Source organism: Meriones unguiculatus, chromosome X, assembly GCF_030254825.1.
Source record: "Meriones unguiculatus strain TT.TT164.6M chromosome X, Bangor_MerUng_6.1, whole genome shotgun sequence".
Classification (NCBI taxonomy): Eukaryota; Metazoa; Chordata; class Mammalia; order Rodentia; family Muridae; genus Meriones; species Meriones unguiculatus.
Genome location: NC_083369.1, coordinates 92,302,896 through 92,330,344, shown reverse-complemented (window position 1 = coordinate 92,330,344; position 27,449 = coordinate 92,302,896). Strand labels below are relative to the sequence as shown.

At 37.5% G+C, this 27,449-nt stretch overlaps 1 protein-coding gene across 7 annotated transcripts in view; it reads left to right on the top strand.

Moving 5' to 3' along the window:
- Positions 1-25,132, top strand: part of Rpgr (retinitis pigmentosa GTPase regulator) — a 57,551-nt gene extending 32,419 nt beyond the window's left edge. Inside the window, exons 14-19 of one of the 7 annotated variants that reach the window (XM_060374793.1) lie at positions 42-902; positions 12,220-12,438; positions 13,884-13,941; positions 16,877-16,965; positions 21,131-21,339; positions 24,959-25,132. In XM_060374793.1, coding sequence (XP_060230776.1) covers positions 42-902; positions 12,220-12,438; positions 13,884-13,941; positions 16,877-16,965; positions 21,131-21,337 — 1,434 coding nt within the window. In that variant the 3' untranslated portion in view covers positions 21,338-21,339; positions 24,959-25,132. The other 6 variants (XM_060374792.1, XM_060374795.1, XM_060374794.1 and 3 more) reach the window with 6 other exon arrangements.
- Positions 25,133-27,449: the final 2,317 nt, after the last annotated feature.

The window sequence follows — 27,449 nt, the reverse complement described above, 5'->3', positions numbered from 1 at the left end:
CAACTAATAATAGTGTGATGGTTACTTCAAAACCTTTACAGAATCAAGACACGGTTGAGAAAGTGATGGAAAGTACAGCTTATACTGAAAATGAGGATAGTTATGAATATGAAGAAATGTCAAAAATAAAAGAAGGGACATTATACAAACAATATTTAGCAAAAGGGATCTTCATGGTACGAGCAACTGAGATTATGGAAGCATTTTCAGATGAGGACGTAGATAATGACCTAGACCATGTGGGGTCTGAGGTCAACACTGATGAAGAGGGCTTACAAAAAGAGGAAATAGAAAAGGAAAGTGATGAAGAAATAGTCTCTGAGAAGCAAACTGAGGCGATGAGAATGGCAGGTATGAAAAATACTTTAAAAGAGGAAGAGAACGCAAGACCAGATTCCGATTTTGATGACTTACCAGATAAAGACATGAATTCTGAAACTGAAGAGGCTAAAGATATTTCTCAGGAAAGGAAAAGCAGTGAGCACAGTTTGATTTTTGACAGTGAAACAGAAATGGTAGAAGAACCAGACAGTTACATGGAATGTGAAAGGCACAGTCAGCAAGACAGAGCTAAGGAGTTGGAGCAACCCAAGCCAATAGAACCTAGCAGTGAAGAGAAAGATGGCGATGAACTGGAGCTTGAGTCTTACTTATGGTACAGCAGGAGTTGTGCCGAGCAAGGAAGTGAGACTGAGAACAGAGCAACCAGATTTGTTTCAAAATATGATCTTAAGCATGACCACTTGTCAGGGATACCAGAGGAACAGGAAGGACCAGATGATTCAGAAGGGAGTGTAGAAGTGGAGCAATTGGTACAGGTTCAAGAGGAAGACGTGGAATTGGAATCAGAAATGGAGGGGGCAGAAGCAGAAACCCTGTCAGACATCTTTACAGAAAAATCGGTGAGTGAAAGTAAAGAAGAGTCAAGGGGAGAGGTAGAGGATGGCTCTGAGGGTAAAAGGGATCAAATCTGTAAGAAGGGTAGTTTAGGAGCAGGGCAGTGGCAACAGGTACAGGAAAAACAAGAGAGAAAGAAAGGTAAGAGTAAAGCAGAAAGGTGTATCTCAGTTATGGAAAGGACAGAAGAAGATGAAAGATGGGAGAAAAAGGTAGAAGGAGGAGAGAAAATGGAGAGAGGTGAAGGAAACATAGAAGAAAGAAACCAAGAAATGGAAGAGGATGAAGGAAAGGAACAAGAGGAAGGGGAGGAAGAAGAGCCAGAAGGGGGAGAAGAAGAAGGAGAGGAAGAGGAAGAGGAAGGAGAAGGCACATCAGAGGAGAAAAGTGGGGAGGAGGAACTAGATGGGAAAGAGAAAGAAAGGGAAAGGGAAGGGAAGGGAGGGCAAGAAGATGAGAAAGAAGGGTGGAAGGAAGAAGAGGAGGAAATAGAAGAGGAAGAAGGGGAAGGAGAGGAAGAGAAAGGGAAGGAGGAAGAAGAAGATGGGCCAGATGATGAAGGAGAGGAGCTAGAAGAGGAGGAAATAGAGGAGCTGGAAGAGGAGGAAGGGGAGGAGCTTGAAGAGGAGGAGGAAGGGGAGCATCTAGAAGAGAAGAAAGAGCTGGAAGGGGATGAAGGAGAGGAGTTAGAAGAGGAAGGAGAGGAGCTGGAAGAGGAGGAAGGAGAGATTGTGGAGGAAGAAGGGGATGAGGAGGAAGAGGGACAAGAAGAGGAGCAAGGAGAGGAGGAAGAAGAGCAGGAAGGAGAGGACCTGGAAGAGGAGGGAAGAGAGAGTGCAGAGGAAGAAGGGGATGAGGAGGAAGGGGGACAAGGAGAGGAAGAGGGGGAAGAAAAAGAAAGGGAAGAAAATGGAAGGTATGTGGACAACAATGAGGAAGAAGACTCATATAACAGGGAAGGAGAATACAAGAAGGTAGGTAGAAAAACAGCTGACAATAAAAGTCAGGAAGATAGAAAACGGTCCCCAAAAGTACATAAAATAAAAGGGTTTATGAAACATGGCACACATGGAATGTATTCAAAAAAGTCCACTACTTACCCAGGGAGATGGGGGAAAGAGCAGAGGTCTAAAATGCCAGTAGAGTCAAAACAAATTTTAGAGAATGGGCTCCCAGGTTCCAAAAAATTCTGGAATGACATTTTACCACTTTATTTGGAATTGAAGTAACAGACTAAATTTGACCTGATTATGGCCAGTGAAGCAATTTGCATGCCTTGTGCATAATAGGTATGCTCATTACATTTTATTAAGCTGATCTGTTACTATGGTACTTTTACATGTAGTTAAAAAACAGCCATTGTCATTTGTACTAAGGTATCAAAGGCAACAGGAGACATTGTTAAGTCTTGATTCCTTCCAAACTCATATCTTGTGTTCTGCCACCAAAATTACTAATCTATAACTAGAAAATATTAAACTGTTGTACTTAACATTGTATATTCCTTACAAATGACAGTTATATACTAGAAACATACTATAAGTATATAAAAGTTAGTACATACTATAAGTATATATAAGTCAGTATTTTTATATGCATGTACTATATGTATATAAAATCAGTATTTTTAAAACAATGTAGATATGTAAGGGCTATTAAAACTTCTGATTTGTAAAAAATATTCCAGTACCCCTTTTCAGCCTCTACCACCTAAAATATTTTTATAAGAATTGATGATGGGGCTGGAGAGATGGCTCAGAGGTTAAGAGCATTGGCACTTAACCTCTGATCAATTCCCAGCAACCACATGGTGGCTTAACAACCATCTAGATCTGGTGCCCTCTTCTGGTGCACAGGTATACATGCAGACACAACATTGTATGTATAATAATTTTTTTTTAAAAAAAAGGAATTGATGATAATTTAAAACTCAGATGAGGAATTCCTATTTTAAGGAAATGGTATTTGTCCCATTACTTTTTTGTCCCCTTTGATAAAGGTCTATAAAGCGACAGCTGTGTTCAAGGCTTAGAAGCTACTGTAATTAGAAGCTCTTGTAATTGCTGCTGAGGCATATGACAGAATAGCTTATGGAATGAGTGAGCTTAAACACATAACATAGGGGCTCATAGAAATTTAAATGTTTCAAGAAAGAAAATTAAACATTAAAATTTCCTTTTCTGCGCTTAAACGTTATGACTTTAATGCCGCTTGTCTTCTTTAGTCTTAAATCTCTGAACTCTGTATTAACTCTACCATTAGAGATTTCATTCTTACTATGAGTATTATGTGTTTTCATTGTATTTTCATTGGCTTTTGTAATTGTTTGTTTCCACTCAGTATGTTTCAATTGAAATAAAGATTAAATTTATACACTCAGTATTGTTTGTGAAAAGAAAAACTGAATCTTTGAGAAGCCAGGTTTCACTAGACTTATATAATGTAGCTAGTTTGATTGTGTATTCTTAGCTTCTTTTTGAAGTGATTACCTTTCTTAGCCTGTTCCATGCCTTGGGTCTGAGTGATTTTTTACCCTTTTTCAAAGAAGATTTTCATGATAACTTTTGTAAATTTTGTGTCGTTGAACTCTACACATTTGATTCTCTGTAATAATGGGCATGAGATGAACACTGATAATCAAATGAAGTAGCATAAAGTAGCATTTCCTTAGAGCAATCTGCAAGTTATAACTTGCATCAGAGATATTTGGTAGTATCTCCTGAATAATGGATTGCATTGATTTGACATTGCAGGCCTTGGCCAAAGTCTACCATTCATTGTTTGTAGAGTAGAATTAATGGTGTCATAAAGTATGTGTACCAAAGATAATTATTAAAAAATAGATTTGGAATGATTAAATAAGAGGGATGGCAGGAATGAAGGTCATAAATTCTTAAGAGAATGTCAGAGAGATAAGAATCTAAAGTTCCAGTTATTAATTTCAAAGGAAGGGGCATTAGTCTGCCCTGAAGTAAATCAGCCAGGAGGGACGAAGTCATGTTCTAAAGTTTCACTATTTGAACTGACAGAGATAGCCACTTTTAAACAGCATTTCTGACCAGTTTCTTTGCATTTCCCTGCTCCAAAACTTGTGGCATTCTGTAAAAGTAGTAGCTCCTACAAGTTACAGTCAAAAGAGCACTTTACATAGCTCTTTGAGTCCAGAACCCTACTTATAATTTGTGCTTTCAAGCTGTATGAAGTTATAACAGCTTCTTTGCCTTTGTAAGTGCCCTTTTGTCCCCTAGAAATAAACAGGATTAGATTGGGAGACCTAAGTAATTCCATAGGAACAACATTGTTAGAGCTCTGTAACACTAGAATTTCTGCTATCCCTATTCCCAATTTAAAAAGAAGCCTTACGTTTAGTCACAAGAATCACCTAGTCTTCAAGCAAATGAACAGTTGTATGGAAGTGAGCAATAGCCCTAAACAAAACATGCTAACTTTCTGTGCCAAGTGTTCAGCTAACAAATATTAAATCACACATTGTGACAGGTCTTATATCCTCTAAAGCTTATGGATAAGAGTTTGTTGGTGGTTAGTGATACAGTGAGATGGGGTATAAAATAATGCAAACTTTCTTAAGAAGATGGTACTACACACACACACACACACACACACACACACACATATATCATCATTAGGGAAAAAGAAAAGTGAGTGAAAAATAAGACCACTCGATCCCTCATGATTTGACAGCTCTTTGCATAGATTTCAATAGCTAGACTCTTCTTCATTTTGTTTTTGAGACAGTTTCTTATAGCCTAGGCTTGTTTTGAAAATATCTTGTTTACCAAGTAACCATGAATGGCCTTGAACTTCTGATCCTTCTCTCTCTACCTCTGCAGTGTTGGGATTATAGGCATGGTAAATTAGCTAGTTGCTCAAGTGTTTGCTTTAATTCACTGACCATTACAGGGAGAAATATGAGGTATTTTTATATGTGGTAGCATCCCTTAAGTTACAGTTTCATAATGTACTCTGGCAAAAAGAGACTTTCAGGTAAGCTGCAGAGCATCTACAGCTGCTCAACAATAGCCCTCAAGGTGAGTAAGGCTGTTTTGATTGATGATGATTCACTGTAGAGATCAGGTTTTTAAATTTTTATTTTATTTTTATTAATTACAGTTTATTCACTTTGTATCCTAGCATAAGCCCATTGCCCCATCCTCTCCCAATTCCACCCCCTCCCTCTTCTTCTGTGCTCCTCCCCCAGTCCAATGATAGGGGAGGTCCTCCTCCCCTTCCATATGACCCTAGTCTATCAGGTCTCATCAGGACTGGCTTTATTCTCTTCCTCCTGGCCTGTTAAGGCCACTCCCCACTCAGGTGGAGGTGATCAAACAGCCAGCCCCTGTGTTCATATCAGTTTTTATATGTATGTGCTCACTCCCACCAACTCATTAATGAAGGAAGGTGCCATAATTTTTTCCTTCATTCTTTTCATTGTGAAAATTCAGTGTCATATGACATGATTAGTTTCTACCGTATAGCTTAATGTCTTGTACATATTAAAATCAAGTATTTATGTATCTGGCACCAAAACATGGGTGTACTTCCTCAAGTCAGATAGACCTCAAGAAGTGAGGGAAGGTAATAATCCACCTCCCATGGCCCTCTTTTCCCCTGTCTTAACCGCCAAGAAGACTAAAGAACACTTGGAAACACTAAGGTGCCCCTACCATGACTTTTTATTGTTTTTTCTTCTTATTTATGTTTTTTTCTTTTTTCTTTTTATTAATTACAGTTTATTCACTTTGTATCCACCCTGTATCTCCCTCCCAGTCCTACCCTCCCTCTTCCCCACCCTTGTCTCTCTCCCAGTCCACTGAAAAGGGAGGTCCTCCTCCCCTTCCCTCTGATCCTAGTCTATCAAGTCTCATCAGGGGTGGATGCATTGCCTTCATTTGTGACCTGGCAAGGCCTTCCCCCCTCAAAGGGAGGTGAACAAAGAGCAGGCCAATCAGTTCATGTCAGAGACAGTCCCTGTCCCCATTACTATGGGGCTCACTTAGATAATGAACTGCCATAGGCTACCTCTGTACAAGGGTTTCAGGCCGTCTCCATGATTAGTCCTTGGCTGGAGTATCAGTTTCAGAAAAGACCCCTGTGCCCAGAATTTTTGGGTCTGTTGCTGTCCTTATGGAGATCCTTTCCTCACCAGGTCTTTCTATCTCCTACTTCTTTCATAAGATTCCCTGCACTCAGCCCAAAGTTTGGCTATGAGTCTTAGCATCTGACTCGATACCCTGCAGGGTAGAGCCTTTCAGAGGCCCTCTGTGTTAGGCTCCTGTCCTGTTCCCTGTTTTCTCCCTCCTTTGATGTCCATCTTTTTTGCCATTTTGAATGGGGATTGGTCATCTTATCCAGCTTCCTCTTTCCTGATTAGCTTCCTTAGGTGTACAGATTTTAGTATGTTTATCCTGTATTATATGTCTAGTATCCACTTATGAGTGAGTATATACCCTGTGTGTCTTTCTGCTTCTGGGATACCTCACTCAGGATGATCTTTTCCAGTTCCCACCATTTACGTGCAAATTTCATGATTTCCTTGTTTTTTTGTTTTGTTTTGTTTTTTTTCCCCCTCCCAATCCCACCTTCCCATCCTCATCTCCTCCCTGCCCCTTTCCAAGTCCACTGATAAGGGAGAACCTCCTTCCTTTACATCTGATACTGGCTTATCAGGTGTCTTCAGGACTGGCTGCAAAGTCGTCCTCTGTGGCCTAGCAAGGCTGCTCCTTCCTGGGGCAGGGTCAAAGAGCCCACCATCGAGTTCATGTCAGAAACAGTCCCTGTTCCCTTTATTAGGGTACCCACTTGGATACTGAGCTACCAAGGGCTACATCTGAGCAGGGGCTCTAGGTTGCATCCATACATGGTTCTTGTCTGGAGAAACAGTCTCATAAAAGACCCCTGTGCCCAGATATATTTGGTTCTTGTGGAACTCCTGTCCTCTCCAGGTTGTCTTAATTATGTTTTTAACTATTTCTCGATAGTCCTGTTTATTTTCCACTCCTGTCTCCTTAGCAAAAGCTGCCCTGAGATGAAAATTCAACTCCAAACTGCATGTATTCTTTGCTTTCTAAAAACAGACTAACTAAAGAAAAGAAAGGTTTTGTGTTTTGGATATGCATGGGGATTCTATAAGCTAACAGGAAATTCATTAGTAAAATAGTATGTTAACAGAGTAACTACAGCTCCAGTATAAACAGGTTGAAAATGAACTTGCCAGGAGTGAGTAGGGATACTTTGAAATGAGTCATGTTAAATAGAACTTAACCAGCAAAGTGCCTTATATCCTCATATAAGTTGTTACAGGTAAAAGAATATGTTGACTACACTTGAGGTTTTTTACGGTTATTGTGCTGGCAGGCAATTGAATGATTTGAAACAAGGAAAACTAAAGTCAGAAATGGTAGTTAGGAGCCAGTTACAGTACAACAGGTAAAGACTGAAGTAGACATGGGATAGAATGGTGGGTATGGGGATATGTATCAAGGAGTTGGAGGACTTAGGACAAAGATGTAGGTGGGAGGGAAGGGGAGCATGATACCTTTCTTCTGGCCTAGGGAAGAAAGGCAGAAAGAATGCTGTTCACAGCAAATAAGGAAGTAAGAACAGTCCTGAGAAGACTGTTCTGCATTTGCTAGCTTTTGATGGTCTCCAGGAGATGGGCAGTGTGTGGGTCAGCATATGTGTCTGGAGCTCAATAGAGGTTGCTGGGGATCACTAGCTTATTCATGTAATTAGCCAAGCTAGTGAAAGCACTCCTCTTGTGAATAGACCATTTTAGGCAGTATTCAGGGAAAACATCAGTAAGTGCACTGTGCTTAGACACAGTGGTTCTCAACCTGTGACCCTTTTGGGGGTCCTATATCAGATACCCTGTTCATAACAGTGCCAAAATTACAATTATGAAATAGTTTTATGGTTGGGGTCACCACAAAACAGGGTACTGTATTAAAGGGTCACAGCATTAGGAAGATTGAGAACCACTTTATAAGAGTAAGAGAATAGTAATGAAGTTGAAGAATGAAACTTAGAGAAAACATGAAGGGTACATTCTGAGAAAGAAAAATGGCCACCCAAGCTGAGAAGGGGTATGAAGAAGAATTGATAGCAGCAAAGCAGCATCTTGGGGTGGCTGGATGTAGAGCCACCAACACAGGAAGTCTGTTTTGCACAAAAATAGAATCTGAACTACACTTACATCCTGAAAATTATCAGACAGCATTGCTGGCATGGTTCTCAGATTAGGAAGGGAGATGTACAATGCAGTCTTGAATACTCAGGATAAAACTTCCTGAGTGAATTGGCAGTTGATATAGACACATAAGAAATGATGTTCTTGTTGGGAACTTAGAAAATAAAGTAATCTTCAATAACTGAAACATCAGTGAGTGGGGGAAACATGGATCTTAAGATCTTCAAATTATTTGTACATATTTGGGGAAGACCAGAGCCCTTAAATCCAACAATTCTGAACTCAAACCCTTATAGATAATGGAAAAGAACTTGAACTTTTAGTGTTCACAGCACACAGAACTTGATCCCATTCATATGGTTAGCCTAAAATGTATGACTACAAAAAAGAAATAGATTGTCCGCAGAAATAGAAGAATGCTATAGAATGATCTAAAAATGAGAATAAGAATGCACGCCACTACAATATACAGTACTCTGAATACTACATTCACATTTGTACTCTTGCTTCTCAAACTGGAATATATACAATATAGGTACAGTAAAGGATTGGGAATGAAATCAGGAATTATTTATAGAAAGTAAGAAGACTTTAAAATAAAGTGGTTTCATAAGAAGATAAGAATACAGAGCTCAAACTTGTAGCTTGTAGCCATAATCTGACCTGTAGACTTTATTTTTGGTGCCTGTGCAAATGAGTTCTTTTAATTCAGATTGTTTTCCAGTATTGAAATATAAACAGAATATATATTTCTGTTGTTTTGATTTTAAATAAAATATAATAAATTAAGTCAAATTATTTTAAATAAAAAGCTCTATAGATCAACTAAGCAAAAAAGGGCTTATCAATTAAAATAAATGTGTATTTGATGAGATGTTACTCATACTTGCTAGGATCTTCAGTGACGAGAAAACATCATATTAAATGCTGGCAAGGATGAAAAGCCATGGGAACTCTTAAGTTTTTATTAAAATACAGAATTTAATATGAACAGTTAGATACTTTTCTTCATGACCTCATTGGTTACATTAAACATTAAATCACAATGGTCCATTAAAAAAAAATTGAAACTGTTTTTCATTAAAAAAAAAAAAAAACAGCTACACTCCAAAATGTCTACAGTGTATGCTAGCATAGTAAAAGCTTTAAAATAAATACTATGACTTTGCCCAAAATGTTTTAAAATTTTTTATTACAGAATCAATTTTTGAGCTTTTTTTAATGTAGTCACATTTTCCCTTTCTCTTCCTTTCTCCAGGCCCTCCTATGTAACACTCCTTGCTCTCTTTCAGTGTCATGGCTTTCTTTTTTATTAATTATTATATGCATATATGTTTATGTATATATATATATATATATATGTGTGTGTGTGTGTGTGTGTGTGTGTGTGTGTTCCTAAATATAACCTGCCCAGTCTAATTCTAATTCATATGTATTATTTCAGGGTTGATCATCTGGTATTGGATAACCAATTGCTGTACACTTCCCTTGGGAAGACTGTTTCTCTCACTCTGAGCATTTTTCAGCTGCTTCTAGTTCTTTGTGTAGAGTTGAGACCTTCTGAGCTTTTCTCTGTGTACTTTGGGCATGTCTATCATTGTCCTTGTCCAGCTCATGTTTAGGCTGTCATGTTGGTGAGACTTTGGTACTACTTCTCACATTGCTAAGAGACACAATCTCAAAGCAACCTCCCTGATCCTCTAGGTTTTAGGGTCATTTTATCTCCTTTTCCAAAATTTTCCCTGAGCCTTAGGTCTGGGAGTGTATGTTATAGGAGTATCACTTGGGAATGGACTCCACAATCCTGGATTCTGATTGGTTGTTGTTTTCTATAATGGCATCTATCTGCTGTAAAGAAAAGTTTCCTTGATAAATAGTGAGGACTACACATATCTGTAGCTATAAAGACAAATGTCTATATCATTGTTAATTTAGTAAAGTAGTGATTATAGATTCTCCTCCAGTATTCATGACTTCACTAACACTGAGTAGTTAGTTGGCTAGGTTTTCAGTACCAAGCATGGTTTCCTTCCTGTTGAGCTGGTCTTAAGTCCTATTAGAAAGCTATTGCTTACTGCCAAGTATGTATGCCACTACAGCACCCATAAGGTAGTAGTACCATGCTGATCATTTTTGTGCTTCATTGGCATCGTAGCTGGGTAGGAATATTGGCTGTTTCCCTCTTTTGGAAGCATGTGCGATGCCTTCTGGTACCATGAAAGCTAGTCTTCATGAAAAGGACATTCGAGTCACTTTTGTCTCAGAGGTCTCCATGCCTGGTTTCTGAAATGCATGGTGTCTTCAGCAGTGGACTTACCTTCTACTTCTGAGAGGTAACAAGGGGGAAATAGCAATAGCCCCTATATTTTGGAAGTTTCTTGGACAGCACTGACCAACAACTTAAAGGAGTGCTTCTCATGTCTGATATTGTGATTTTTGTTAGGTGGTCTTTGGCTCTCAGAGCATTTTTAGCTCAAATGAGAAATTTTCATTTAATCCATATATGTATGTTTCTACACAGAATTACACGTGTTGTAGATTCTTTTAGATAAATATGTAATAGTATGATTCTTTATGACTTTCAGACAATTACCCTCCTCTCTCTTTATGTACTTATGTCCCTTCCCCTTTCCTAAAGAGCCTTCTCTTGGAAGTCCTCATCACTGAGCATCAAATTCTAGGGCTCTCCTGGCCTAAAGCGTTAGCCCAGGGTACCCTATACTTCAACCAACACTGTGGTCCCATGGCTGTTTGTGGTAGGCACAGAACGGTGTTTTCTTTGCCTCTTCTAGCATCCAAGGTACTAATCTAGGAAAAGAATTTTGGAGATGAAGGTAGAAAAAGTGAGTACTTTGACTCATTATTTTTTAATGATAAGATGTGGAATATTACAGCAAAACATTACAGGGAACATTGACTTTCCCTTAGCCAAACCAAAGACCAAAGCACATTGTGGTGTATGACCAATGAAATGATGGTCCAGTTGCATATATCAGGCCCATTCGCTTCTTCACCAAGACCCTAACACAGGACATGTACTCGACCATTCTAGACTATCTTTTTAAGAACGTACTTAAACTTTACCTTTTCTTTTTATAAAATGACAGTATTCTGCCAATATCTCCTAAATTATCTCAATTTTAAAGGTAAGTGTTTTCTGTGATTTATAGTAGTTATCCAGATGTGTTTATATTTTTAAATGTAATAACAAGTTTGAAGTGCTACAATTGATGTGTCTTTTATGTTTAATAGCACTTAAAATGTGTTTTTTATCTTGTTTCTGGGTTATAGTTATACTTCCCTCTCATAAATATAAGTGAAATGTAAATTGGGAGTCCTCTAAATCCATGTTTTAGAAAACAGGCATAATACATAGAAATAATTATATTACTATGCTATAGTAAGGAGAAAAACTTTTTAATTACTTATTTTATTTACTTTATATCTCAATTAGAACTTCTCCTCCCTCCTCTCCTTCCAGTTCCTCTCTCTTCCCTCCCCTATACCCTCCTCCTTTTCTTAGAGAAGGTGAGACCCTCCCACAACCTGGATATCAACCTGCCTTGCCATATCAAATAGGACTGGGTGCTTGTTCTTTTGTTGAGGCTAGACAAGGCTGTCCAGTTAGGGGAAGAGGATCCAGAGGATCCAAAGGATCCAGACAACTGAGTCAGAGACAACCCCTGCTCCTGTTGTTAGAGGTCCCACATGAAGACCAAGCTGTGTATCTGTTAAATATGTGTAGGGGGCCTCAGTCTGTCCCATGGATGATTTCTGGTTGGGAAAACTTTATAATTTCTCTCAAACTTATGATCACTCTTTGGAAAAAGCCATGGAAATACATTTATTTTTTTTCCCAGATTGGCCTTACTATAGTTACTAACATATTTTCAGGAACACTAGGCATTGTCATACAGCAGCAGACACACACAGAGCAACAGACATGAAATCCTTAGTGATGTAGTATCTTGATGTTCAGCATGGGTTATAACAGTATTTTATGTCTTTTGCTTTTAAATTTGATTTAATAGTGTACATATTCATTGAGATCATATAGCATTATCTTATATTTATTCATTAAAAAAGGAGATTTTTAATGATCACCTTTGTCATAGGATGAGCATATTTCAGAAATTGTGGAACCAGAACTAGGACCCATGGATGAACAAATTAATGTATACCCAAATATAGAAGACATTGTAGAAGAAGAAAGGAAGGAAAAAGAGAATGAAATTTTAGAAGAAGAAAGCTTACCTGAAGACGGCCTTCCTGAATTAGAAAGCTCAGAAGCTACTGATACTGTTGATGACAACCCAGCTGAAATCTTTAAAGAGGTATGAGGATAATGGCTTCTGTCCTGAGATAGTACCTAAGAGAAAGGAGAGGGTGGATTGTAGCTTCCTATTGAAGTAGAAATACATGTATGTATCACTTCATTCATAAACTGAAAGGAATTTTGTCTAGTCTAGGAATTATGCAAATCTTGTTATCTAGCACACATGCCACAGTGTGGAAATAGCTCCAGATAGTACACTCTTGGAAAATGAACAGAAATTTGGGGATCTGTCTTTGAAATGCTTAATATAAAAAGTTGGGAACCTAGTGCTGATAGCAGAAATGTGTTTTGTGAATATATTCGTACATACATACATATAAATGCATAAGACCACAACAGTATGTGAGTTCATTATATATTTGTTATGGACACAGTCAAGACCACCAACAGTACTCTGGATTAATCTCAGAGGTGTGGAATACTGACACCCAAACGTAATGGCCTTGTGTTTATTTTCGCATTCCAGAATACAAATACAGAACACTGACTTAGTCATGGTTTCTAGTTAATGAAATACTCTCATTCCTGCTCTGTAAAAGGATCTTTTATTAATTTTCTAATGCATTTTCTTTCTCCAATCAGAAACAACTACCATTTTGGTACTTTAAAAGCATATATTGTGTTCCTATTTTAATAGTGTCTCATAAAAGCTCAGACTGGCATCAACCTTACTATGTAGCTGATGATGGCCTTGAACTCTTGATCCTCAGGCCTCCACCTCCCAAGTACTGGAATTAAAGATATGCTCAACTATGTGCCTGTCATTTTTAATTTAACACATGATATTGTCATGTAGAGGTCATTTTTTCTTGGTTTCTGTATTTCTCAAGACTCTTTACTTTCACTGAGGAAAAAAAATTGTTCTGACAGTTATTGTTTTCTTACAGAAAAAAAATTAACCTGTTTGTCAAAATTTTAACTTAGGTTTTGGTGGTCAATAAAACTTTTAAACACAGAAAACATTAAATACACATTTCCTATTATAAACTTTTAAGAGAAATTTGTGTGCCATTTAGTATTCATCAGTCATCTTATAGATAACGGAATCACACAGTTTTCTTAAGTTTATACATCTTATTTTTATTTTCTTTTTTAAAGACAAGGCCTCACTAGATAGCCCTACCCACTCTCAGACTTGTTATGTAAGTCAGACCGGCCTTGAGTTGGGAAAACTACCTGCTTCTGCTTCCTGTAAATTACAGGCCTTTGCCACTATGCCTGGTTCACAGTCACTGAGGACCTCAGCAGTCACTGAATACCTGAGGCTTCCCATTTCAGAGAATCCCAGCAAAGGGAATTATCACATGCCTATATTTTTAATTAGAGGCAGGCTCTCAAACCATCTTGGAAACCAAAGCTAGGTTTTCTAACAGTACCAATATGTGAAGAAAGGTTTTGTTGTTGTTTGTGTATTTTATCATACTGTTTCTTTATTGGTTATAGGAAGATGGTGTGACCATGCTGCAACGGACCCTTAGTATGTACAATGAAAATATAAAAGGTATGAGCACATTTGACTTTAAAATTGTATTTTAAGTTTATTTTATTTTTTAATGAAATGTATATGTCTGTGTGGTTATGTGCACATGAGTGTAGGTTCCTGTGCAAGACAGGAGAGAACACTGGAAATCTCCTGGATCCAGAGTTTCAAATGGGTTGTTTGTAAGTTGTCTGCAGAGAACTGAATCTGAGTCCTTCACAAGAGCAGTATGCACTCATTTTTATTAATTAATTTGTTTACCGTATATCCTGATTAGAGCAACCCTTCCTCTCCTCTCAGTCCCTCACACTCACCTTCCCTTCCCAAGTCCCCTTTCTTCCTCCTCAGAGAAGGGAGGCCTCCCATGGATATAACCCTTAACGTATCAGGTCTCAAAAAGATTAAGGCATCCTCTACCACTGAGGCCGGACAAAGCAGCCCCGCTAGGAGAAAGGGATCCAAAGGCAGGCAGCAGAGTCAGAAACAGCCCAGACTCCCATTATTAGGGGACTCACATAAAGACCAAATGTACATCTATTACGTATGTGTGGGGAGCCCCGGTCTATCCCGTGTATGCTCTGGTTAATGGATCATTCTCTGAGCCCCTTAATTGCTGATCCATAGCTCCAGCCCCACAACCCCATTAAGAATTATTATTTTATCATCAGTGAGATATACGATGTGGACAAAAATGATGTTCCAATATTATATCTGTTTCCCATGTTTCTGTAAAACCTTGGAATAAGAAGATCCATGAACTAGTTATATGAAATGGAGTAGAGAAGAAATGGTACATGTCATTCTTGTGTTAGAAGTACAAATGATATTCTTGGTTGGCTGGGGCATTTGAATGAACATGTGGAGAGACATGTCCTTTATGTTTCATTGTTCAAGGATTTAGAACTACATCTACCTCTTACCCATCTAGTATTAAGTTGAGCTTTTGCCTTAAATCCCAACTTAATCTTTGTCAAATACTAAGGACTTGTTTTTTACACAAGATAATATGACTGGGATGTCCTAGAGCCCAGTTATTTGCCCCAGGACCTGGACCTGTGTCTCTAATGTTACTATAGGTACTGAAGAAATATCTTTTCTTAAGCTTGTTAGTGTAGCAACAGGTGCCACATAGTCAAGGAGATTGTGATTGCACTCTGTTTTACACTTTATGTTCTGTATTTGTGCTATAAGACTTATCCATTATGTTTTTACATCATCACTTTACAGTATGCATTCTACTATGTTCTCATTAGAGAAAAAAAAAACAAAAACAACAACAACAACAAAAAAAAACGTTCCTGGACTTGAGACTTAGCTCAGTGGTAGAATGCTTGCCTAACGGGATCAAGACGCTGGGCGTGAGCAGAAATACCTGATCAAGAAATAAAGAAAGAAATAAAATAACTATTTATAGAACTGGCTATCTGACATGAACTCAACAGAGGAAGAAATCGTTCCCTCAGTTGTTTTTCTTTATAACTTTTACAGAAAGAGTATTAAGTTTTAGATTATTTTTGCTAAAATGCTAAAGTATTATCACCCTTAAAGATTTGTAGACTGTAGCCAATAGTGTCAAAAAGAAAATAAACATAAGCTCCAAATGGTTGACTATTTCAAACCAAAAGATTATTATTCAGCTATATGATGCATGGCTTAGCTAAAAACATCAGAAGTAACATTAATTTGAGTGCAAATAAAAATAAAACAGCATTAATAAGTGATGTAGGGGCCAGGAAGATGGCTCAGTCATTAAAGCCCTGGCCATGTAATCATGAAGAGCTGGATTGGTGTTCCCAGCTATAGAGACATATTACAGTATTCATAGTGCTAGAGAGGCTCTCAGGATCTCTGGATAACTAGCATTGTCCAGTCAGTGAACTCCAAGTTCAATGGGAAATCCTGTCTTAAAACCCAAAGAGCGTTCATGGACTGTATCCCTTACACATATGTAGCAGATGTGCAGCTTGGTCATCATGTGAGTCCCCTAATGATGGGAGTTGAGGCTATCTCTGTTTGCCTGCCTTTGGATCCCTTTCCCCGAGCTCTTTTGCCTTGTCTGCCCTTAGTGGGTGAGGATGTGCCCAGTCCTGGTGTGACTTGAGATGCCAGGGTGGGTTGGTACCCATGGGGAACCTCCTGTTTTCTGAGGAGAAGAGGAAGGAGAAATGGGAGGAGGGGGCCCTGAGGGTAGGACTGGGAGGAGTGGAGGGAGGGCGTTGTGATCATGCTGTAAAGTGATTAAATAAATATGTAAATAAATAGATAAATAGGTAAATAAATAAACAAATAGATGGAAAAAGGGGGCATTGTAGGGAGGAGGGAGAGGATCTAGGAAGAGTTGGGGAGGGAGGAGCAAGACATGAATATTATCAAGTTATATTTATAAACTTCTCAAATAACAAAATATATCATTAATTATTAAAGAATCTTTTAAGGAAAAATATTGGAAACCAAGATAGAAGAAAACAATGGGAATAATTTCAATATATTTTGTACAGAAGTCATAGAGTATGAAGTTGAATTATTATTAACGACATGACTTCAAATAAAGTCACTGATTATTCATACATACCACTTTTACCCCCAAATGCCAATATTTGACTAAAAAAATGTTCAGTCTTTAAAAAAAAAACTCTATGTACACACAGATACACACACAGAGAGACTTTTAAAATAGTTTATATTTTTACATCAGTCTTCTCTTCCTGATGAGTCTTCATAATAGGAAATATTTGGATACTCACAATCCAAATAGCTTTGCATTGGTTAAGTTCTCTGAGCAGCTTACCATAACTGATTCCACTTTTCAGGAACTGTATGGTATGACATTGCTCACTTCTCCAGTGGGAGCAAAGGTATTAACCCACAACTCAGAGTAAGTAGAGTTTCCCTGAATGCATCAAGACTTTTCTTTCTCTTTAGTTATGATAATATTTTTACATGTATCCAATTGTAGGACACATGTATGATCGTATAAAGAGTAGTTCCTCAGAAGTTCTGGGAGGTAATGATCCAACAAGTAAAGAAACAAAAAAGTCTAAAAAGGTAAGTGAAATGAATTTTGCATTTTGGTGTTAAGAACAAAGTACTGAAATCATATTCTACTTTTCCTATGCTATTCCCTTAATGGAAATTTTATAACAAAGTATGCAAAGGGTTTAAGGTGGTGGTTCATGTTTTTAATAAGCTAGCTTTTCTCTGTTATCATTTGTCTGGTAGAGATATTTTACCCTTATCTTTTACTTGTGTTTTTAATGGGTACTATGTAAATATTCTGAAGGGCTGGATTTCATCTTTGAATGTTTTACATGCACACATAATATCTAGAGTTAACCAGTGTACTTATATTTTTCTCTGATAATCACAGAATCTTAGACTAACTTTCTGCCTTGTCATCCCTTCTTTTCCAAATTGCTATATCCAATGTTTTAATTTTATTAACATCACAAACCATGTTGTTACTTATTTGTAATACCATATGTTCTACTCACCATTACTTTTTACTTCCCAGATGTCCTTTTGGGATTCTTATTCTCCTTGAAGAAATCCTTTAAAAGTTCTTTTCATAGGTGTCTATTCGTATTTCATACTTTGTATTTCTGTTGGCTTGAATACACGTCTATCTAATCATAGTTTCTGACTGATAAATAGTATAGCTACTTGGCTAATCTTATACCTGTTCCCATTGTTGCTATTCAGAATCTTACTTTAGAAGTATATTAGAGGTATAGCTCATATAGACCAGTTGCCTAGTGTGCTTGAGACACCCTGGGTTCCCTTCCAAGCACTGCAAAATAAAGACTGCTTTAGTACTATTGAGAGTCTTTTTTTATATAAGATGTAATTTTTTCTGTGCTTGATTTTTAGATTGCGTTTGTTCATTGTAGCATGCTTAGACGTGTATTTTTAATTTTTCCTTAGTTGAAACTTAAGACTTTTGAATCTGAGGAGTAATTTAATTTATGTATTTTTATTTTAGTTTAGTTTATTTATTTTACATTTCAAGGGTGCCCCCCTCCCTCCTCTCCTCCCAGTTCTTTCTTCTCTTCCTTTCCCCCTTCCCCTCTCTCTTTCCTCCCAGAAAAAGGGAGCCCCATATTTACTCTCCCCAGCACTAAGTCATATCAGGACTAAGCATATCCTCATCCTTTGAGGTCGGGCAAGGTAGTCCAGACAGGGGGAAGTGATCCAAAAGCAGGCATTCCATGTTAGAAACAGCTCCCCCCCCCCTACTTTCCAGGCACATGAAGACCAAGCTGCCCATCAGCCGCATATGTGCAGGAGTACCTTAAAGTTTGTTATCTACTATGTATTTGAACATTGTACCTCAATTTCAGAATATGGCATAAAACATAAGTATGTTTTCATGTTTTAATATCAGTTTAATATTTCCTATGTGTCTTAATACTTAAGGCAATTTCCTGGCTTTTAATTGACTTTATATTATCTATTTTTCTGAAACTGTTCTACTTTTTAGCATATCTTTTAAGTTTTAATTTCAGTGATTTTAAAAAAAAATTGAAGATTAATTTTTATTTTCTTTGTGTGAATATTTTTTTGCCTGCATCACATGCATGCAATGCTGGCCATAGAGGCTGGAAGAGGGCATGGAGCCCCTGGAACTGGAGTTAACAGAGGATTGTGAACCAACATGTAGGACCTAGGAACTGAATCCACGTCTTCTGAAGGAGCAGCAAGTCTTAACTACTGACCCATCTCTCCAGTCCCATTTCTTTTAAAGATTTATTTATTTTTATTTTATGTGTTTTACCTGAATGTATGTCTGTGCACCACTTGTGTGCAGTTCCCACAGAAGCCAGAACATGGCATCACCACCCCTGGAACTGGAATTATAGACTGTTGGCTGCCATCTGGGTACCAGGAACCTAACTTGGATCCTCTGCAAGAGCAACAAATGCTCACCACACTACCTCTCTGGTCTTTTCCATTTTGCAATTTAAGTGAACTTGCATTTATTTTGTTATATAAAAATTGATGTAATGTTTTCTGCTTTATGTAAGCATACTCATTTTCTATTTTTTACTTTCAAATTATCATGTTGGCTATCCTCCAGAGTCAAAGTTTCTGTGTTGCTTTGGCTCACTTACTACTAATAATGCTTTGTTTCTGTATATGTTTTGAAATTTGGATTGAATTCATGTTCAACCATGACATTTGCATGTAAATCCTCTAAAGTGTAAGTGAGCATCAGTTTATATATAAAAAATGGTTATTGACTCTCTGGTAGATCTGAAGTGGCTTCAGGTCAGTGTCTCTTTGAAGGATTGCCTGCCCACACTGGCCATATGAACTTCAAACTTACCTCAGCAAAAACATGTTTCTTCTTCATTCAAAAACCAAGTCACACCTGCTATTTAGTGCATATAAACTTACATAATGTAACAGCCCTTTGAGGAATCCTACATTACTTAAGGGTTGATTCAGTCCAATTCCCTACAGTTTGTGAACTCAGATTTCTTAAAGCAATAAGGTTTAGGTTAGACGCAGGGTCTTTTCTGAGATGGACACTCAACCAAAGTCCATGAGAGGATAAAACCTAGAACCTCTGCTCGGATGTGAACCGTGACAGCTCAGTAATCAATTGGTTTCCTGTAGTAAGGGGAACAAGGACTAGTTCTAACAGGAACTCAATGACTGGCTCTTTGACCTCCCCACCTCCCAAGGGAGGAGCAGTCCTGTTAGGCCACAGAGGAGGACTTTGCAGCCAGTCCTGAAAATACCTGACAAAAGGGAGTCATATGAAAGGGGAGGAGGTCCTCCCCTATTAGTGGACTTGGGAAGGGGCAGGGAGGAGATGAGGGAGGGAGGGTGGGATTGGGGAGGGAATGAGGGATACAGCTGGGATACAGAATTAACAAAATGTAACTAATGAGAAATATAAAATTATGGAGAAAAAAAAAAAAAAAAAAAAAACAAATGCTATTTCGGTGCTCATCCCCAAAGCATTTTTTCTTCCTCAGTTTAGGGTCTGCAGGGTTTGTCTTTAAATTTGTTAGAAATTACCTGCATATTAGAAAGTTATACCTTTTTTAACTTAAAGAGAGGTTTTTGCTGTTTTGTGATGGAATAGTTTTTCAAGGTGTGTACCTTCCAGTATAGTGAGTCAAGGAGTACCTCCATTTTAATCCATACTGTTTTGCTAGAAGTTTTTATAGGTTATATATTACTCTAGTTACCTCCAACTTATTGTTAAAGGTAAGTTGTTGTTATTAGCTCCATGTTGATTTCTGAAAAAGCTACCACCTCATGAATTTTTCATTTCCTCTTTTTTCCTGCTTCTAACATTTCATCAGAAGCATTATTTGTATTATAGCTTTTTAAAGGATACCAGTTTCTCACTGGATAATTCTTCAAAGGTTCTAAGTCACATGAGACCTTTGTCCTAAGAGGATGATCTTACCTGCTGTCTCCTGCACATGGCCTGGTTAGCCATACCCTTCTTATTATTATGTTTTCCTTCCCTGAGTTCCAAGCTGCTTTATTCTTCCAACTGTTAGCCCTACAAACCTCAGTCCTCAGGGACAGCTTGCTACATCTGCCTGACTCTCACTCATTGCTCATCAGCATTTCTTAGACTCACTTCGGTGTCTGCCAAGGATCTCTGCTATATTCATCTGTTATCTATATTCTGCATGTCCTAGTGCTGGCCTCCTGCAGCTGCCTCTCCATCTCTCCTACTGCTGACTCAGACCCACAAGCCTCACACAGCCTTCATTTGGCAACTCTAACATTTTTTCCTAACTTCTGATCTCAAGAATGTAGAGGTATGTCCTTTTCTAGAATATCACGGCACAAATGATCTGTAGTTAAGATATTCCAGTGGTACCAGAGAAGTTCCCCAAATGATCAAGTCTTCTTATGTTTAAATGGTAACAAGTGAGTAATTTCTTTATTTTCATTTTTTCCTCTTACAAGACAAAAAAAGCAAAATATTAATTTTCACCTATGAAGAAACATGATGATATATTATTATGAAAGTATTGTTAGTGTTGAAAGTTCTATCCTGAAAGGTCTTAATTTAGTCATGACTGCATTCTGATAGAAAGGGAAAAAATTTGTTGGAATGCCAAGCACATATTGTTGTACGTAAATGTACATTACGATGTGATTAATTTATGTTCATACCTGTTAAAATTATATCCCTGCATACTTTCTGAAATTAATTTTTTTGTTTGTGTGTTCTTGCTAGATTTCCTTCTTCAGTCGGATATCATTAACAGGTCCGAAAATTATGAAGAATACTAATGATCCACTCCCAGAGATAAAGCCAATAGGAGATCAAATAGCCTTACAAAGTGATAAAAAAGATGCCAACCAGAACCACATGGGTCAAAATCTTCGGGAAACTACAACACCAAATATGGAGGGAAAGTCCAAATCCTGTACAATACTATAAATGTATGTTTATGTTTCCATGGTCACCAAGCACATTCGTTTTTTTATACTTGAAAACTGTTGTGATTTCTGAAGGGAATTTTCTGGTAACACTATTTAAAAGTTATAAATTAATATGTTTTGGATAAGATAAACAGTTTTAATATTTATTTATGCTAATATTCTTAACAGCAGTTTCCAAAATTCATGTACCTCCAACTTTGCTTGAAGTGTTCTTGCCTTAACTGTTCAGTGTTGCATAATACAATGTATTTTTATATTTGAAAACTGAATGAAGATATTACATAGTTTTGCTAACAGAGTTATCATACTTTGTAATTTCCTAAGATAATGTTCATGATCTTACAACACTGGAACAGTTTTGAATATATTCACAACATTTAAGAACAGGTAAAATTGTAATGAACTTATTTTAATAAATTATATCTGGTTGGTTCTGCTATTAAAATGAATAAGGTACTTGGGTATATTCATTGATCAGTCAATAAGGGGAAAAATTAATTTTGAATATCAAAGGAGGGAGGTGGAGAGAGCATTTGATTCTCTTACAGAGGACTTGAGTTTGGTTCCCAGCACCCACATGGTGCTCACAACTGCTTATAACTCCACTTCCAAGGAATCTGATACCTCTTTTGATCTTTGCACAGGTACTAAGCATGCACATGTTGCACAGACATACATGTAGGCAAAGGGTCTAAAAACATCTGAATTCTTTTAAATCAAAGGGCACAAAATATGTTTATCCCTGTCAAAGATGTGAATCATCTAGAAAATTTGGCCCTGCCACCAATTACAACCTTAAGAGACCCATAAGAGTCAGGCTTATTCTCTTCAGCCGTCTCTAACAATGACATTTGCCACCTCATGACCCAAGCACCACAAAAATGCATAGGAGTTATGGCAAATCTGCTCTGATGGGAGCTTTGCTTACTGCTTACACTGTGTTTTCCAAAAAAAAAAAAAAAAAAAGAACCACACTCACCTCTCCTACAGGGTAAAAAACAAACAACTCAGGGTTCATTGAAATGAATATGGTTTTGAAATCTTAAAAAAATTAGTTTTCTGAGTGGATATTACACTTAGTAGATTTCTTATTTTATTAAAGTCAAATACAATTTGAAAACTTGGGTTAATGAAGGTACAATACCAGTCTGATACTTTTATAGTATCTGAAGCATAAGCTCTAAGAGCTAAGAGGAAGTAAAGCTCAAAAATGGTACTAAGAAACACTATTTGTAGTTGATAGAATTCTAAGGTGATCACTGATATTTGTGTTGGTGCCACATGCCTTGAATAATCTCTTTCCTCTGAGTATGGGTGAGACCAGACACTATGATAGAATGTCACTGCCTTGCTTGTGTTACGTGTATCTCTTAGGAAATTTTGCAGATATAATGAAAATTCATAGTCACTTTACTTAAGTTAGACTTTAAAAAGGAGCTAATCACAAATGGCCCTGACCTATCAGTTGAATCTTATCAAGAAATCATGAGTGGTCAAACATAGATGTCAAGATCCTTGTTGGCCTGGAAAAGACCAACTGCCATATTTATATCAGAGAGTATAGGATAGCCTCAGGAATCTGAGCACTTGCCATTCTGCAACTTTTGGGAAATGAATTCTACCCAAAACCAGTGAGCCTAGGAGAGGAAAACTGTCCGCAGATTAGCTCATAGCCTTGGCTAGCATGCTGACTAAAGTTTTTAGAGACCTTGAGCAGAGGACCCAGTGGAGCAATAGTGGAGCAATGTTCACACTTCTGACCTTCAAAAATTATGAAATAATGGGTACATGTAGGGAGTTTTTATCTGTTAAATTTATGGTGATTTTCTTTAAATTTTTTGTAAAAATCTCTCTGTGTGTGTCTGTGTGTATGTGTGTGTGTGTGTGTGTGTGTGTGTGTGTGTGTGTGTGTGGCTAAGCCATAGTCACATACCAAATTTTGTCAATCAAGTTGTGGTCTCAATTTCTTTTCTTTTCTTTCCTTCTTTCTTTCTTTCTTTCTTCTCCTCCTACTTCTCCCTTTCTTCCTCCTCTCTTCTCTGTTTTAAGCAATTGCAATGTTTTGCTAAGAGAAGTTAAATTAACAAGAAAATCATGTTGAAATAATTACGCCTTGGATTTATCTTGGCTATAATAATCACTAATGTGACATTAAATTTGAATCGGGAAATGATTGTTTAAAAACTAACTAGAAAAATTTTGATTTGCCTCAATAATTTCAAAATTTTCATTGCATACATTCCTAGTGAGTTCCAGGCCAGTCAGGGCTATATAGCGAGCCTGCCGTCAGATCACACATAAAGTCTCACCGACATGACTGCCCAAATGTGAGCTGAATAAACATGATACCCATAAATATACCAAACTACATTATGAGTGAGAGAGCCCCCAAGGCCTCAGATCTACACAATGTACTATAGGAAATTGAAGAAAGCTAAGCGTATACGAGGTGACCTTCCCCAGGGAAGGGTACACTAATTGGTTGATCAATGCCAAATGCTCTACCCTAAAAACGTATATACAAGTAACATTCTGCAGACTGAGCAGGTTATATTTAGTAGAGGCAGAGGGAGGAAGTTACTCCTGCAAAACAGCCCACCCCATACACAATTCTCTTCAAAACATCAATACTGACATTTAAAATAACCTATCATCGTGAAAACAAGTTAGGTTCTCATAGAAAGCATTTAAATATTTTATAGTAGCTTCATTCACAATCTCCAGACCCAGAAAACCCAACAGCCTTATGGTGAATGGAAAGTAGAATGTAGCAGGTCCATAGATCAAAATACTAAACTATAAAAAGACATACTCTCTTTATATATACACCCATTCAAGTGAATCAGAAAAGTATGGTGGGATAAAGAAACTAGGCCCCACTGGTTAACCACTGTATGATTCTGTTTCTGTGGCATTATCCTAAATACAAAACTAACAGTGGGAAACAAATCAATGCACAAACAGATGTGACTTTAAAGAGCACTGGACAATATTTTGGTGAAACTGTTCTCTATTCTGATCTGGGTGGTTAGTGAATGAAAATAAAATGTGTACAGTTCATAAAATTATAAAGCTAAACTGGTCCATTGGATTATATGTTGATTTAAAAATCTATAAAAGATATTAAACAACTCAGTTCGATAAATTAAATCAAATGGATGGAAATCATATAAGAGCCATAGAACTCAAGGAAGTGACAAAAAAAATCTATGCTTTGCTTGTTTCCTATCCAGTAAATCAAATGAAGTCATTTCGGAATATGTTCTTTGCATTTACTTCTTATGATGCAGCAGTGTGAATGAGAATTATCGTGAGTGTCCAGAATGCTATATCTCACAAGCTGATTCCTACTAATCATTAACGTTATCATTAATGTTATGTCCACGTTGTTGTCCATGAAAAACAATTTTTGCATTAATGTATGTCATGTAAGTGCTATTACAAATCTGAGTTGGTTTGTACTATAAAATTTAAAATGTGAGGATGTCATAATTCACCAAAGGTAAGAACATGGCTTTGTCATTTAGGAACTTGTCTCTCTGGTCACCAAGTAACCTTGGCATTTTCAATGGGCTTAATCTATAGGCCTGAAAGTAGCATGTGTGCTTTTTGCCCACAGTCCATGAGCACGTGCCCAACATTCTGCATGGAAAATCAGAAAATGGAGGCTCGTTTGTAAGTTCAGGAAGACAAGAAAATTGTCATAATTTGATATTCTTGCTCTATGTGCCAATAAAAAGTGAATCCATGTGCTTTCACAATAAACTGAATAAAGTACAAAATTCTCATTTTATATGAACTTGTTTTTTTAATCCATCCATTTATTTATTTATTTTTATTATTAGTTACATTTTATTAACCCTGTATCCCAGCTGTATCCCACTCCCTCATTCCCTCCCAATCCCAGCCTCCCTCCCTCATCTCCTCCCTGCCTCTTTATATGAACTTGTAATGATATAAATGTAATTGTAAGTGACAACATATAAAATACTTAATTTCCAAATCACAATTTATTGTGATTTTCCTCAAATTTGATTCTGAGATCTCTCTGGAGAATGGCTATAGACTTAGTTCCACCCTGATGGTTTCCAGTGAAGATGGCCATGGCTGTTTACAGTGAGCCTCTTATGGGATACTTCCTCACCCAGTGGACAAAGCTGACCATGTGTTGTTCTTCCAGAAGCTTGTTTTTACTGATAAATATATTTGTCTGACCCTATAGAGAAGAGAGCAGCGTACCCACCATGACAGTGAGGGGGTGGCCATCCAAAGCAGATGTGTTTTGCCAACAATGAATAAGACACACACACACACACACACAGAGAGAGAGAGAGAGAGAGAGAGAGAGAGAGAGAGAGAGAGAGAGAGAGAAAGGAACCTAAGGATCATAGTCTTTATTGAGATCTAGGACATGATTACCAAAGCAGCTTTCCCACAGAGAATGTGATAGAATAGGGCCCCACAGTGGCTGAGCTGATCCATAAAGCATATCTGCACAGTATTTTGTAGGATACATGGGTCAGTAGAGCCATTCAGCAGCTATACCTAGCTGTCTCATGGGGAAGCATTTAAACAACAGGTGTGTAAGGCAGAGAATCTGGGTCAGCCACTATGAGGAACTGAATGAGATTAAAGACTGGAAACTGTTTTGAGATTGTGAGGACTGAAGCCTACTATTGTAGTTCCTGGTTATTTGCTGTGAAATAAATCTCTTACCAGGAAGAGTCTTTTGATGGCTTGTTTGTCTGTTCCTTTTACAGCTGTTTTGCTGCAGGGTAGTCAGTGAATATACAAACAGGTGTGTTTTCCACCTTCTCTACCTCCCACACTGAAAAAAAAAATCACACGCTATTATAGCATGTAAAATATCCCTAACACAAAAACATGAACCATATATATTAGTGTATACAATAAACTGGATATGGTTGATAGCATGAGCATCTCAGTGATACTCCAAAGAAATACTCTAAGGTATCTGTTACCTTATTCTACACTCGCCACTGGATGCCATAAAAAACAATTCTTTGGCTTGTATGGCAATATGAAAATTGTGTTGAAAGCAGAGATGAGAAGACAGGGAGACAGAATCGTGGAAATGAAACAGAATATAAATTGTCTATTCTTGGATAATCACCACATCCTGTGGCTTCCCTTGGTTTTAACAAACAGCTTCACATTGATTTGAAAACAGATTTTATATCTCTACTCAAGGATGAAAGAGAATAGAAAGCATGATCTGCCCCTCAATTAACTGTATTCCTTTATCACCTTTCTCCAAATGCTGGGGAAACAACTTCCATCCTTTCTAAATGGCAAGAACATGGTTACATTCGACAAGGGAAGCCAGAAAGTGTGGTCTTTTTGTCTTGGAAGCAGTGTCCCTACTTAAAAAATAAAGGATTTGTTTATTTATTTAGCACTGGAAATCAAGCCCACTGCCTGTTCATGTAGTCTGAGCTACACTGCCAAGCTCTTTAAGACTCCATTATTAAACAGAAGTCTTTGTCTTACTGATCTTTTCAGCTTTAAAAATTCCACAGATGTGTGTGGTAACACACACTTGTTATTCCAGCACCCTCGAGACTGAGGCAAGAAGATTGTGAGTGCAAAACAAGCGTCTGGGTGACATATTAAGACCCTGCTCCCATCTTCATTGATCTGATTTAAGCTGAAATGTTAAGTAAGAATGAGGAAGGAGAAATATTTTTCCCATGTGACATACTAGAAACAAGAGGTCTTCTTTCAAAAAAAAAAAAAAACCGGTGAATGATGGAATTCATTACTATCAAATACTAACGAGTCCCCCCAACACACACACACACACACACACACACACACACACACACACACATACACACACAACCTATAGGCTTTGGAAGAAACCAGATGTGAGACTCAATAGACACAGCCTTCTGATTTTGAATAAATCAACAGACTTCTCTTGTATTTGATGAAAGAAATGGGATAGACCCAGCCATATCTATGTTAACAAAAGAGAGACTAGTCCTATAAAACCTTTTGTACCCAGTTTTGGTGTTGTCTAATTGTGGATTAGTAGATCTAACCCTCAAAAGAATTGAATGCATTTAAAAAAAAGAGGATACATTCAG